Source organism: Eulemur rufifrons, chromosome 1 (genome assembly GCF_041146395.1).
Source record: "Eulemur rufifrons isolate Redbay chromosome 1, OSU_ERuf_1, whole genome shotgun sequence".
Taxonomy (NCBI): domain Eukaryota; kingdom Metazoa; phylum Chordata; class Mammalia; order Primates; family Lemuridae; genus Eulemur; species Eulemur rufifrons.
The window spans coordinates 20,385,702-20,402,081 of record NC_090983.1 but is presented as its reverse complement, the minus strand read 5'-3'; the positions used below and the strand labels follow the sequence as shown (position 1 = coordinate 20,402,081).

Here is a 16,380-nt window from a genome sequence, read left to right as displayed (position 1 = left end):
TGTTATAAAGAACTAATATATGCACAATATGAAAAGACAAAAATTATGCTGTTTTTATAAACAACCTAATAAAATCTCATCAACAACTCTATGTAATGACTTGTGCAAAAGTCCTTTATAAATAAGGTGCCATTCAAATATAAGGAATTATTTATTCTAGCACCAAGAGTTTAAATGCTGTATACTAATTGAGCTGACATTTTCTTTTGAATGATCCTATTGTGCCTGATTCAGGTAGATTCTGCAGGGCTCTCATCTTATTTCTTAGGACTGGGTGATTGAAAAACATTATTCTTGTTTTAAAAAGTCACTAGCTTGTTCTCTTTACACAATAATTCAACATTGTATTCTTTTATATAGCAAATTACCATAATTTATCTGAAATACAATCAGATTTATAGAAATTTGATTTATAAAAAGGTTTTAGGAAATGGCTGTTTTGTTAAACACGAAACATTTGATTGACTTTTACTCCTCTTCTAAGAAAAGTGGGTCCCTGGGGAAAAAAACAAAAACAAAAACAGTGTTGGTCAAATCGCTGGGGTTAAAAAGCTCATCCCCCTCAGTTTTGAGGACTTCTCCATGTCTTTTCTGTATTTCCATTCTGGATCCAAAAGAAAATAATGAAGTGATGTGGGCATTCTGCCCATTTTGTAACTTGGCAATGACTAAATGTAACTGAAACAGCACTAATTAGAAAACAATCTTCTTTTAAACTAATCGTGTTGACATATTTACATCACTCAAATATCAGCACTGAAGAGAGAAATTTTTATACCACTCCAGATTTCATTTGTTCTGTTGATCAAATACAAGTCTAGGGTTTCTACAATAAAAATAAAGAATGATCGAGTTTGAGATTACTCTTGTTTATGTTGTGCATACCCTCATGAGATTTATGATGTGAATAATAAATGAGTCAAAATTTTATAATGATTAAAATATATTCTGGCTCATACAAGCTTCATATTTTTCTAGATAAATATTACAAACTTCACTTTCTGACTAATTTGAAAATCTTGGGTAAAAAACACATAAACTGTTTATACAAATACTTCCAAGTGAAAATACTATACAAAAAATTTTTTTAGAATAAAACACTAAAGCCATACCAAAATAAATTTTAACTAGAATCCAAAAGTTAGGGAAACAAATCTCATTTACTTACAAGTTGGTTTTGCTGTTGGAGGAAACTTGGTCCGAGTAATAGCCAAAATTATGAAGATAATGACTGGCCATAAGATCAAGACAAGAGTCCAAAGCTGCAAAATAACAATACAAAAAATTGTTAATTATATTGATTGAACCAAAAATTTAAAAACATGGCCACAAAAGGTATGTCATACTATAATATTTCAACACAAGCTGGATATTTGACTACCTATAAATATTATTAATAAAAAATGAATGAGAAAATTTTTTAAATGCAAAAGACCTCTAAGTGGACAGAAGGATGATTGTTCCAGGCTGAGAACTTTGAAATGATCTTCCAAAGCCTCCTTTCTGGTCATCTCTCATGACTGCCCCAAGAGTGATTATCTTAAAATTCAAACTGGATCAGTTATTTCCTTCCTTAAAAATCTTTTAGAGCTTCCTAGTTGCTCTTGGATAAGACACAACATTCTAAACAGGGCACACAAAACCACCGTAATTTCAACCTAGACCTGTCTTACCACTTCCAATGTCAGCAGTCTATGCTCAGCCATAAAGAGTGGTGTGTGATATGGTTCATAAATGATAAATAAACAAATGAATGGACCAACAAATGAATAATTGAGTCAATGAGTGAAGGAGAAAACAGGAATTTAAAGCTCTATACAACTCCTCCTATCCCACTATCATATCCTGTGTCTGTTTCTATCATAGAACTTATACCATTCGTTATAGGCAATGGTTTTTTTGTGTGTTCTTTTGTCTGGTTCCTGAAATAAACTGGCAGTTCTTTTATGGTAGGAATAGTATCTTATTCATCCCTAAATTTCCACTACCTGGTACAAGATAAGTGCTCAAAAAATATACATATGGTGTTGAAATTTCTGTTAGAGAATTTCACTTTAAGCACTTCAGAAGCTGCTGCTTCTCCCCATGTAGACATGATTCCGGTCTAAAGCCACTAACTGCTTAATATTTTATATACCTATAAAGTTGGCTCCAGAACAGTGAAAAACATATATTCACAAGAACATTAACTGTGATCTGCAAATAGTTACGGTGCTCGAGCCAAACCACAGAGACAAACGTTGCCTGTACTTAATAAAGTGGAACGTGGGGCTACGTTTCTGTGTGATCACACAATCAGGCTTGTTACCTTTCCTCCCTCATTTTTCAGAGACAATTTGCTTCTGCCAAATTAAACTATCTACCTGGGGCTCTTCAATTCTCCAAAGCAATCCAAACCAAATCAATTATTGATCCTTAAGTAATTCCTAACCTAAATTTTCTACTAAAATCTCCCTTGTGTACCCTAGAGCACTGCTTTCCTCGCTGGTAGGCCTGTCACCGCCTTCTTAGACTTTAGGTCTAAGGGCAAGTTTTTAGAAATGCAAGTTCACTGTAGACCTAGGGAGGCCTAAAGCATTCAGCTTGCTCATAACTAAAAAGCACCCAGACAGGCTGAACAACTTAATCTAAAGCAGCACTTCTCAGACACTCATGCATACCCAGATCACGTGAGGGTCTTGTAAACACACAGATTCTGATTCAGCGGGTCTAGGGGGAGCCTGAGACTCTGCATTTCTAACAAGCTCCCGGGTAGGTGATGCTGATGCTGCTGTTCCGTGGACTACACTTTGTTGGAGAATGGACCTGGATGTGTGTCACCCTCCTCAACTAGCAGGATTGTTTATAAAGTCTTGGAATATTTTTGTTGGGCCGTTTCTCTGAGATCATCTAATGGATAGAATTCAGGACATTTGCAAATTTGCATAGAAAAAAATTGCATTTTTATTTTCTCCAGTTTGAAATTTAGCATTTCCATTAATGATGAATGCGGGCAATGAACCACAATGTTATTAGCAGTACCTGTCACCAATAGAAATTAGGGATATTTTAAAATCACATTAGAGTTGTTGCAGATGTCTCAAAGTGCTATATACACTCATCACTGTGTTAAAAGTATGGTAGTTGTGGATTCACCACTAGACTTTTGTTTTAATGCTATAACAAACACACGTACTACCATTTCATAAACTTGCTTTTTAATACTTTGACAACTGAATTTGAATACAATTTGTTTTATTTATAATCCTATATATTTTATTTTATTTGACAAATTTAAAAACATTATTCTTAGAAGGGCCATAGGCTTGACCAGACTGCCAAAGACATCCATGGCGTGGAAAATGATAAAAGCCCTGGATCTAATCCAACTCCCTGTTTGTATTCCCTGGGGTGCAGAAGGTGCATAGCTTGTCCAAAGTCACATATCCAGTTGTAGAGCAAAGCAGGGGACAAGGATCTGAATCTCAAGGGACATGCACCAGGATTTTTTATAATTATCATGCTGCTCTGAGGAGCAAATAAGAAAACACCATAGAAAGTGTGTTTCAAAAAGTAACTGTGCTACAGAAATACAAGAGGTGTTATTATTCTAGCCTAGTCTCTGAAATATTTGAAAATTAGAGCCTCTTCTTCAGATCCTGGATACAAGTGCCATTTTTATTTTATGTGACTCATTTGAAATGTAGGCTATAAAGAATTAAGGTTAAAAAATATTAACGTTTGTGGATTTATCAGTTTTGTATCTGATGCCATTGTTATTCTTTAAAGAAAGTATTCATCTGAGTAGACAGTGCCCCACAGCTATTTTTAGGGGCATTTATTTGTTTTCTGTGGCAACGTCATGAGAATTCAGTGGCTAAGATCAACTGTATCAACACAATTGTACATTCACATTCAAATAAGGGGCATCTATTGTAGGATATTTTTCAGTTGTCTTTTGATTGATCTAATTTGATGATTTCACGATGATGTTTTGGTAAATTTTGAAATTTACCTTAGACATGTTTTAAATCCAGGTAAAAATGTAATCTATATCAAGGAAATTTAAGGCAATTTAGACTCTGTTAAAGGCAAAAAACCACAGCAAGCTGATATGCAAATCTCTAATCAGATTTCCCTGGGATTTGAGGTCAGAGAGCTTTGGAGAACATTTCAGCATACTTCATTTTTGAGGAAAAATAAGTACAAAGCCCTCCACAGTGTGATCTTGGAAATGTTAAAGTTGACAAGTTAACCACAAAAGCAATAAATAAATAAAATTTAAATTTTCATAGCAGCAAGATTGCTCTCAACACCATTCTAAATATTATCATAAGCAACCTAGAAGCAAATGCAGCATCAAGGACCCAAATACTAAACCGGTGAGCCATGATTTTTTTCATTTGTTTGGAAAAAGCGTTAATATATTGATTTTACACATAAAGTCATAGGAGCTACTTGAGAACTTTAAGGACAGCAGTTTTAGAAGATTTAGTATTTTTGCTAATATTTTAATTGTCTCACACTCCCTCTACACTCTACACTTTGTTTACCTTCCATTGCCCTGTATTCTGGGCATCTAAGGGCACATGCACACTGAATAATTGACAGTTCCTTAGTGGGCCCTGGTATTTGTGTCTTTCTATTTCTCCAGGGTTTATTGTCTACTGAGATTTCCTATTCTGTTCTCTTTTTCTTCTCTTTCCTTTCCTGAAAAATTCAGTCCAAAAGTCCTTAGGTGGAGCCTGGCTGGGTCAGTGTGCACGCTAGGACTGGGGGAGCCACAGTGACCCAGTGAGGGAGGTGGATCCCTAGCAGGGTGACGAGGACATGGGCAGTTAGAGCCCAAGTGGGGTGAAGAAGGTGTCAGCGTGGGGAGAGAGGGCAGAGGCAGTGGAAGGTGATTGATTTCATAAGAAGAGGGATTACATAAGAGGAGGCTGACCAAAAAAGTAAATATAGCTCCCATGCGGGGAGCCAGCTTCTCACTATTCATGGGGAGAATTTTACATGGGAAATGAACTCTGTAGTGTTGGGCTGGAATTAACAATATGGGCATACACTCCTCATTTCCAAAATATATAAAGGACATAAAATATAAATATAAATGTCCGTTTGTGTGTGTGTATTATTTATTTCCTACCTCTGGTTCTACAAGTTGTTTCTGCTTTATTCAGTTTTGTACCTTTTTTATCCCAGCCCTGAAAATACTTATTTATACAAGAAATGCTATCTTCTTTTAGTGGACACCTGAGTGTTAGGTTTGAGCTGATCTATATTATCTACTAATTAAACTGAATTATCTATTAATAGTAACATTTGCTTCTGCATTTGCTAAAAGCTGTTGCTTCAAATATTTGAAAATTTCACAAATCAAATATTCTAAAAAACTTAGACAAAGCCTGCAATTTTCAACTCTGGGTCATCCATACTCCATTACCTTGTCAGAACCCTTTATTCTAATTCCTGCTAGTCCATCTGATTCTATTTGTGTCTACCATTGTTATTATTCTCTTACCATTATCACTAAAAGGTAAATAAGAAAATAAGATACAGGTGAATTTCAAATTGTAAAGCTTTACTATATGTTTTTAAATTTGAGAGGACAGCTTTAAAATATTATCTGAGTATTCTGTGAATTTAATTATGGTTTCTTTACTGTCCTAGAGCAGAGGTCCCTGACTGGTGGTAAAAAGGTCAAATCAGACTCATGGAGGAGATGTTTCTTGCACACAGGTTTGTGGTTGTTGTTTTTAATGGAATTTGAACGCCTTTATAGGCCATGCACTCTCTAGTTCCTCATAGGTATCTCTTCCTTATTTTCTCATGAAGCGCTTGGTGCACATCACATAATCACGTTACCTGTAGATCTTTGAGTTTGTGCCCCATGCACTAGAGTGGTTTGAAGTCAGTTATGTTAGAAATAAATGATACTGAATATCAGTATAATTTCTAAATTTCAACAGGATTTCTTTTGTCTTACTCTGAAAACAAATAAAAATAATGTGTCTAGGATGAAGAATCTGCATTCCCCTTCATGGAGTCAGAGTCTTGGAGAGGTTTAAGGAAACTTAGAGCTCAATGTAAATAATATAATAATCATTTATATAAGGTTTACACATTCACGAATGCGCTATGAAATTGTTGAGCACCGACTGTGTACCAAGCACTGGGAATAGAGCAATTAAAGTTTTCAGTCTTTTGAGGAAGGGAAATAGTAAAAAAAATAATTACAGCTGGATGTAATGGATAATGCTATGACGTAGGAAGGAAAGCGTGCAAGTGGAAGATAGATCAAGGGAAGCTAAGTCTAAAACCTGAAAGATAAAAAAAAAGTCAGGCAGAGGTAGAAAAAAAGACGTGTGTTGGATGGAGTGTGAGAAAGAAGTGGGAGTCTTCCATGCAGAGAAAACATTTGTGTGAAGACCCAGAGATGGGAGAGAAGGTGGGATATTCTAGGGACAGAAGTAAGCCCAGAATGACTGGCACATTCCAGATGGTCATCCAACCTCTACTGAAAGCTTCTAGTGCCTAGAAGTTTACTATTTCACGAGACTTCTTCACCATCGGACAACTCATATTGCCTGACATATTTAGGTGAAAGCTTCCTCCCCACGACTACCACTCATTTGTCCAAGTTCAACCTTCTCTTTCTCATGAGAATTCTATAAGTATTTGAAGAGAGACAAAGTCCCCTCTTTTCCTGGGTATTTTCAACAATTCTGTTAAATATTGTTTCAAAATAATTTCCCCATAATGAATTCTTATTATCAAGTGGTTTTCTTGTAATTATAAGAAGCTCTGACACTAATTAGTGTCAGAATTCAATACAGTACTCCAAATGATAGTAGCTAACATAACATATTGACTGCTTAGAATGTACAATATGCTATGTTAAAGATTTAACATGTATTATCTCATTTCAACATAATAACCGCATTTCCTCTTGCAGATTGGGAAAACAGAATCTTAAAGAGACAAAATAAGCTTTCTTTCCATAAGCCACTAACAGTGGAGCTGGTGTTTGAAGCCAGGCAGTCTGCCTTCACCAGTAGAATTAATCATTGAATTATATAGCTAAACCACTACAAAATAGATTAGTAGCTCTCTTTGACCTGAATACTATACTTTTATTAATTTATTGTATGAGAGTATTGAAAGTCATCTAAAGGTCTTCCTGAAACCTAGAATTATAACTTTTTATTGCAAACTTGGAAATAAAAATTGTCCAGCCTTCCATTTATAAAGTACACTCTCTCTTTCTTCCTTTTCTATTTCTTTTTGCATTGTCCTATAGAGAAGGATGACTGTTACTTGACAGTAATAAGACAATTTCAAGGTTCACATTCTAAAGTAAGAGCTTAGTATTTGAGAGCTGGAATAAAACATAGTTCCCATGAGAAATCTTAGTTTCCCAACGAGAAAACTTAGTTCCCCAATGAAGAAATAAAAATGGCTCAGAGTTCTCAGTTATGTGGGCTTTCTGCTCTATAATACTTCCATCCATATAAACGACTCAACTAAAAACTAGAATCAAGAAAGCTTTCTGAAATCCGTACTTCTAGGTTTGCACTTTGGAGATGGGTAAATTTTTCATGGTTTATATGGAAACAGCACATTTTTATCAGACATTAAGCCAACTTACTTCTCTATTGCTCCCACTTCTGAAACATCTTCACCTCAGTTACTTTTTCTTGATTGACTGCATTAATAAAACGTGCATCTCTACTAAGTGTCAGGCACTATCATCAACAGGTAGAACTGAAATTTTTGAGCAATTAAAAGGGATTAAGGGAGTAAATGATATTGACCCAAAGAGGTAAAAGGGTCTGAAACGTTTGATCACGCAGTTAATTGTGCAGGGCCTAGTTTATTTTAATCTGATTTAGAATTATGTTGAGATTAGGGTTTAATCCTAAATTGTTCTAATCTAAAAATTAATGTATAGACAAACCTGCTCTAAAATTTTGTAGCTCAGTCTTCTTCTTTCTCTAGTCACTATGAAAGAAAGTGTTATGGACAAGGTAGGGATTGTGGAAGGAGCTGTCGTGCTTGATCCAAAATGCCAGACTTCTGCAAATTGCGGCACCGTCTGAGATAGAAAAGCTAATGCTGCCGTCAACCGAGCTAAAGTGTGATCCACTACAACTGAAGTTAATTTTCCTTCTTCAGGTTGAGAATGCTAGAATTAGATTCCACTTCTGTACAGATTTGAAGTCACTCCTTAATATGCCTATTTAGGACTCATATTCTTAATAGAAGATAAACTCTTATCTTGTATTATCTAGTCTTTCAGGCTGCAATCTCTGTTGTCTTCCTGCCATTAACTAGCAACTCATTAGGTAAGCCTCCCTGGTGCTAACCATCTCTGCTGGAACGTATCTTCATTTTTCCATTATTTTTAGAGTCAAATTACAAGCGCAGCAGGGTACTAACTGCATCTAATTGATTTTCTCTATTATCTAACATTTCTGTTGTGCTTAATGTATTTTTTTACTATCCTTTAGTATTCTATTGTTTTTTTTGGAATACAATTGAGAATTGATATTACCACAAATATGAAAAAACAGCAATCTCTAAGGCCTCCTTAGCAGATGTGATCTCTTCTTTGGTGGGCTGTACGCTGAGCAAGGTTCAGAGAATGTCGGGAAAGTAAACTCAACTCAGGGGGGACAGAGAAACAGCATGAGATCATGGAAAGAATAGATCCCTGGAAATCTGACTTTGCGCTTTAAATTCACTGGGTGACCTTGGACGAGTCCCTTGAGCTCTCTAGGACCCTGTAAAAGTGAGTGAGTCATAGAATTCCAAATATTCCAGAATTCTGATATTTGCTTTTACAAAAAAGAGACAGAGATTTATTTACACCAAGAACAGTTTTGTGGGAGGTCACTTAAAAAATTACAGAACTTTTTTTTTTTTTAACCCAAACTCAACATTTAGCTTATCCCATTCTCATCGTATTTCTCAGACTGTATGGCTGTTTATAATTCTTTTCTTACTTTCTATTCTAGCATATATTAATACTTTTAATAAATATATTTCTTCAGTAAGCCTCAATCTACCTTAATAGTTTTACTATATATACTTCTGGGGCTTTTTGTTTTGTTTTATTCTGTATAATTTACTTCTCCATTAATAGATTTCTAATTTCTTCCCTGATAGATTATTCTTCCTACCACCTTCCTTTGTGATGGAATCTCTTAAAAAAACTTAGGGGAGGTTGTTATGGTGGTGATGCTGGCATTTTTCTTTAACATTCAGTAAGTACCATACCTTTCCAGTGTCCCACAACTTAATTTTCTATTTTCCTGGGAATAAAAGTATATTTTTAAAGTACCATTGTTAGGGCGGTTATATAAGTATGGAAATGCTTGCATCTTAAATGATTACTTGATTAAATGTTTACTTACCAAGTCCAGTTCCTACACAAAGTCTATGTCCTTTCCTCAAAGTCACATGACCTTCTTTTCACAGTTCTTGTCTTGTAATTTGTCTATATTTTCTCTTTACACATTTTTTCTATTTTATTGCCCTTAGATATTTAATTCCAACTTCTCAATCTCTTTATATTCTCACTCTTCCCTCTCAAGGATCATGCTAGCACATGTACATCCTTTCCACCTGTATCCTCAAGTCTTCTTCCCGATACCAAGAGCTAGAGCTCAACTCAGGCAAAACTGGGAAGGAAGAAATGTGTCTTCCTTTGCCCCCTCGCCCTCCACTTAAAACTGTCCTTCCTTCTTCTCTTGCCAGCACCGTCTTCTACATGTCTCTCTTGTCCCTCTGGTTGGTAATAATGGATTCAGGTTGGCCTCTGTATTGCCCCAAATTCTGGACTTTCTCTGATCTCACTTCCTACAACCAAGACTTATCTGTCCTGTGTCCCATTCTCTCAAGGTGCGCTAAAGATTGATCAAAGTCATTCCATGTCCAAAAGTGAACAAATAGCTCGTGTAGTCTCCTTCTGTAGGAAAAGTATAATTACGAGGGGCTTTTTAGAGATTTTGGCTAGATGAGAACAATACCGTTATCATGGTGAAAATACTTTTCACATGTCTGACTTGCATCATCTCTAAATATGTCACCATGTCCAACAGAAACTGACTAAAATGAAGAAAAATCCTGAAGTTAAAACTTGATATACCCACTACTATACAGATAAGGAAGGGATTTGACATTAAAATTTCTAAAGATAAAATTTCTCAGTGAAAAAAAATTTATTCACCTGAGGTTTTGAGGTTTTTCAAAAAATAATTTTTTTGGCAAAATAGACTCATAAGGAAAACATACTTCAGCATTCAGATTATTGGCATAACAAATACCAGTTTTGAGCTCTTCTATGCTTTTGTGTTTAACTATTGAATTTTCATCACTTATGAACTTTACTGTATGTAAATTTATTCCTTTCTTCTACACTCCCTTCTCCTAGATTTCCTCTCACCTTTGAGCTGAATAAAACAGAACACTCACATTACCCCAAATCCCTCACTAATTTATGTGCCAAGTGTTTTACCATTTATTCATAGAAAGTATTAAACTTTGAAATGCTTAGCATATTTGGTTCTTCCCCTGCTATGAATTAGATGTGGCAGGGCTCATGCTCATTTTATAAGCAGGAAAACCTGTGCTTAGAGAAATTGTCACGTGTTACCTAAGTCACATGAGGAACAACGGCAGGAGTCTCAACTCTCCCCCTCTGACCACATCCACACACTCAGGACTCTCTCCCTGCTGAATGCTAAACAGTATCAACCACATGAGTTTCTCTTTTGTGTTTATTTTTCCAGTTAAAAAACAAATAAAAATATTAATGAGTTTGTAATTTTATGTCTAAACCCCACACCCATGCAATCCCACGATGCCTTATGATTTTAAACCTTATCCACCAAATTCACAAAAGTAAGTGAACATCTACTTTCTTCTCTTAATACACTCATCAGAACACTCAAGTAAGGTGTCAGGCACTGCAAGCAAGCCGTGAGATGAGGAGCATAGATAAAATGTTGGTTTCTATGACGCATATTATTTGCATAATATTTATATTACTCATTCATTTAGAGTGGGAATTACCACTCTAAAATAAAGTATCTTGAATGCCTTTTTGAACTTCCCTGGTTTTCAAACATTCTTCTGAATATATGACAATTTCTCAATCTTCCTGGACTCTACCTGGTGAGGATCTAATAGCTGATTTTGTAATTTAACAAGCAAATATTAAGGAAAGAGCACAAAATGATGCTGCAACGAATAAACAGAAAACAGACTGTATCAGGAAAGGTAAGTGATTCAATAATGCTCTTAAAACATGGCACATATTAGTCTTGTTTGGCATTTCCAGGAAATGATTTTTGGATACTGAAATTTCTTAAAAGCTTTCCTATACTAATAGCCTTCAAACTATTTCTGCTCTAAATCTTACCTTTCAGCCAAGCTTATTATTGCTTTTGGTTTTCTAGTACATTTCTTCCCACTTATTGTACCTACCTTTCAAATGATACTTTGTTTTCCTTCATCTCATCTTTAACTAAATTCATTAAGAAAAATTCTGAAAGCATTTTGGCCTGAACCTGGAATTCAACACTAATTCCAATTCAGCCACTAACAAGGCACATCCTTTTCTTTGCCTGGGGCATGTCCTGGTTTTACTCTTTTAATTTACTGAACTCAAAAGACTGCTTTTGGGGCATGTTAAGACTCGCTCTATTAGCCATGAGACAGCTGGAGGGATGAATTCTAAATATCTTATTTCCTGCTTTGGAAAATGCCTTTAAACTCTCTTATTTTTGCCTCTCATTAACATCACATTTGAGGATTGCCTCGAGTATTGCCCCGCGCCCCACACCCCCACCTTTTTTTTTTTTTAAACTCACCGGCTGTCTTTTAACACCTAGCCAATTTTTCCAGACCAGGATCCGAAGCTGGTGGCATTGGGAAGCCATCCTTCAGACGCTCAGAATAAGAGACTTCCTCTTTTTCTCTCCACTCCTCAAAAGAAGAATTGATGCCCCGTCCAACTTGCTGTGTGTCAGTGGGTCGGTAGCCTTTTCATGGCATAGCTTCCTTGGGGGCTGGGGTAAGAAACCCACAGTTCTTCTGTTTCTGCTGGCTTTTCCCGTGTGGTTAATCCTTAGCCAAGAAGCACTTCTCAACCAACTCTTTTCCAAAAGAAGGACCCAGATCAGTGTGTTTCAGTGGCTTGTGCTTGTTTTAAAATAACATCCAGGTGCTGCTTGTTGCATGAAGTCTAGATTCAAGAGAGGATGAGTATCGTTTAGATATGCCCCACTGGAAAAAAAGAAAAAAAAAAAACAGAGCTGAATCCACACCTCCTACTCTCCACGAAATTAACTGCCTATCCACACCTCAGAGAACATGTCACCTGCACTAGACTCGTCATAGGAATTAGGAGGTACCCTTGTCAGGCCAGTAGGACTTGTCCTACATTCTCTTGTCTTCTTCCCTACGCACAGTGTCTGCTCTAGAAGAGGCAGGGCACAGAGATCATTTGACAGACTCTGGGCACAGAGACTCTTATAATATTTAAAGTGTCATTAAGATGTCTTAAGTCAATAAGGCTAGTGCTCAGCTGAAAAGCTCTGAACCTCAGCCCATTGTCAGATACAATAGGGAAAGTACCCATCTTTAACCTAAAGCCGAATGCTTTGATTTGGGGGGAAGTGACTATGTTGGCTAGGTCCCACCTTCAATCACAATTTACTAGGTTAGGTATGATGCAGAAAATGAAAAGTAGGCTGTAGGTGACATTAATGACAAATAGTACATTCCCTCATTTTGGGGTGGAAATTCATGCGTCTATTATAGAAAGCCACATTGTTTCAGACTGTTATGTTTAAAGGGGACACAGGCTGACCTGGGATATTTCTATCTCCTCTACCCAGGTATACTTATACCTCCCTCTCTAGGCCCCTACCTTTCACAACTATCCCCACGTTGACACCTTCCATCTTAGACAGACTCCAGAGGACACACTCTTTCCTGCCTTTGAATCCAGTATAATTCTTTGTTGCTACCTCAAGGAACTTACATATTTTTTTTATCTTGTTATTTTTGTATGTTTTATTTTTCCCACTAGATTGTAAATTCTTTGAGGACATGAACTATTTTATATCACAGCAATTTATGTATGATTATTGCTCAATAATTGCTGCTGAATACCATTGAATACAGGATAGGAGCCAAGGCTGGTTGGGTGAAACTCACACCTTGCCCTGAATAATACAAACTCTACTTGCAAACTCAGTTAAAGCGTTGTTTGAGCTCTGCCTTCAAACCTGGAGCAAATGCTGGTTCAGCTGCCTGGTCTCCATGCCGACTCTGCAAGTCGACGGCAGCTGGCCTGGGGCTGCCTGCAGCTGTGGTGGCTCATGCCCATTACCTCAGCTGTGGCTCTGTCCCTCCTGGATGAGTCTCTGTCAGTGCAATCCCCACCAGGCAGTCGGTCCTGAATATCTAGAACTGGACCCTTTACTTTTTTTCTCTTCGAAGTGGAAGACAAGGTTTTCTTCAGCTGAGGGCCTCCAGGATAACGCCCTCCTTCAACACACCGGGGATGTGATACCCCAGATTTGTCTGACTTTCATGATCTTTATGGGTAACTTGGGCTTCTGCTTCCCTGCCTCCTTTGGCTGCCACCTGCCACAGTCTACAAGTCACTCAGGGTTTGGTTCACAAATAAAGGTTACTTAGTTGTGAACGCAAGGTGAGATTTGGGGATGTTACTCTCCATATTGAGGGACATTACAAAATAGGTGCGTTATGCAGTCAGGTTACTTCAGGTTAAAAAGTACTGACTCATCGTGGGGCTGATGTAGGTCAGAGGTCAGCTTGAAAAGTCCCAAATGGTTTCTCCCAGTGGTTGCTGATCACTTCTCCAGTGTGATCATACAGTTGTTTAGTTTTTGTTCTTTGTTTAACTTTGGTTAAGGCTCTCTCAGCTGTTCTCTTACCAGGATACTTTCATCCACCATTTCTAATTTTCTAATAAACATGACTTTTGACTTGGAGGTACCCCCTGCCACAGCTCCAAACACCACACATACTTTCTTGGATGCTGAGGTAATCTTTCACAAAACATAATTCAAAGTGATTTAAGTTGGGGCACATAGACGATCAGACTTTCAAATTTTACCCCATTTTAAATAGTTAGATCTCGTCATCTATATTGATCACATCTGCTTGTAGTATCTTCTTTAAATTTGCAAATTCCTTTTAAAAGGGAATTTTTAAAGATGTTTAAAAATTGTAGAAAAGTTGTTGCCTAACATTTATCTTGGAAAGCTATAGCTTACACAAATCAGGAATCATAAACCGTTCACAAGAGAGCCTAAAGGAATTATTAGACCAACCAAAAGGAATCAGGAGAAATAACGTGCAAGGAGATTAAAGATTCTATCTTGTTTGCACAGAGGAGGATGTAGCTCTGTACTCCACTCCTGATTGGAGGTTGGGGTACTGCCTGCAGGCACATTAGAATTTCCCCTTGCGGGAAAAGAAGACAATTGATAACCAGAAATAATCTGCACCCCGGATACGTAGCTGCCAAAAAAAAAAAAAAATTAAAAAATGCAAAAAGCTAAGCTGAGCAGCAAATAAACAGAGGCGAAGTTAAAACAATACAATACATGAAAAAAAAATTGTTTACTTTAAGCTGTTACATGTTTTATTCTTATAGTTGTACCAAGAAGTTAATATTACTGTACTTGGCATGGCTATGGTGCCATACTCTGTGCAGTCATTCCAATGCTTCTGCCAGGGGCCAGCAGACCCAAGTTGTATTTTTTTTTTTTTTTTTTTTTGAGACAAGAGTCTCGCTCTGTCACCTGGGTTAGAGTGAGTGCCATTGCATCAGCCTAGCTCACAGCAACCTCAAACTCCTGGGCTCAGGCAATCCTCCTGCCTCAGCCTCCCAAGTAGCTGGGACTATAGTTGCATACCACCATGCCGGGCTACTTTTTTCTAGTTTTAGTAGAGTCTGAGTCTCACTCTTGCTCAGGCTGGTCTTGAACTCCTGAGCTCAAGTGATCCTACCACCTTGGCCTCCCAGAGTGCTAGGATTATAGCTGTGAGCCACTGCTCCCGGCCCAGACCCAAGCTGTCTTTAAGGATGACTTCCAGGTCTCAATACATATACATACCTACACTCCCTTTATTTGTGGTTGGTGATTCTACTCTCCCCTTAGAGATAAACACGTGTATCCCTTAATCAAGCAAGGAGTCATCACATCTCCAGAACTTAGGCAGTGTTTGCTTTTGTATGCTCATTTTACCAGCGGTAAAAACAAATATATAGCTTTATCATGGACTTCCAGGATTCTGGAGTTCCACTTTCCTGGGCTCTAGTGATTACAAGTTTTAACAACAGGTCAGCCGGCCCAAATTTAACTAAACTATGCCCGAACTACTTTGAGCATAGATGGTCATGCTTCTGAGGTTGCTGTTATCTAGAGCCGTCTGGGGTCACTTTGCCTGCTGAACATAGAACAATGGACCTACCAAAGCTGCATAATCCTGTGACTGCTGGACCCCGTGAACATTGGATGTGGCAGCTCTTGTCAGTCACCTAGTCACGTAGCACAGATCAGGACCAGGGCAGGAGGGAGTCAGTCCAATCACAGATAGGATATTGATGTGGCTGAAACACATTAATTTGTTTAAATAGTATTTATTAAATATCTACATTAATAATAATAATAGCAGTAATTACTAGACTACAAAGCCCTGTCTGTTTAACTTGCTACCGTATAATAGGAATCTAGTACAGGTCCTGCGCCCATAGTAAGTGGTCAATTATTGTTTATTGAATAACTGAGTAGCAAACATTTGCTAAGTACTTATTGAATTATCATAGGAGCCCTATGACATAGGTAAACTGTCCTTTTCTTCATTTTCAGAGGAAGAAAGTGACATTTAGAGGAGTTTTTTCCCGATTCTCTAGGGGCCTATAAATCACTTGTGAAAAATTGTTTTAAAAGTACACACATAAAAAATGATTGCCAAAATGAGTTCACAAAGAATAGCTGCTCCAGGACTTCAGGGAAAGGAAGGCTCCTCTTTTAGGTTTCTTGGTAGAGCATCAAAGCACTTCCCAGCCTGGCTCGTGCCTCTTCGTCAGCTCTCTCTCTCCCCCGTCAGCCATCCCTGCTGCCATCTGCTCTGAGGCCTTAGATGAGGACTGTTCACTTTCAGGCTTGGATCATGCTGTCCCCTCTGCCCAAAATGAAACGTGCTCATCCTCCAGTGACTGACTCAAGTGTTACTTCCTCTCTGAAGCCTTTTCCAGCACTTCCACCCACCACACCCCCACCCCTGGCTGAATTAATCACCCCTTCATCCGTTTTCCCATAAACCTTTGTTCACACAGATTGCCAACTCCCTTGT

General features: G+C 37.6%; 1 protein-coding gene across 1 annotated transcript in view; it reads right to left on the bottom strand.

Annotated features, from left to right (window-relative positions):
* Positions 1-12,342, bottom strand: part of ABCA12 (ATP binding cassette subfamily A member 12) — a 165,658-nt gene extending 153,316 nt beyond the window's left edge. Inside the window, exons 1-2 of the mRNA XM_069467475.1 lie at positions 11,853-12,342; positions 1,169-1,262 (exon numbers count right to left, since the gene is read on the bottom strand). Of these exons, the coding sequence (XP_069323576.1) occupies positions 1,169-1,262; positions 11,853-11,921 (163 nt within the window). The 5' untranslated portion in view covers positions 11,922-12,342. The remainder of the gene's footprint in view (positions 1-1,168; positions 1,263-11,852) is intronic.
* Positions 12,343-16,380: the final 4,038 nt, after the last annotated feature.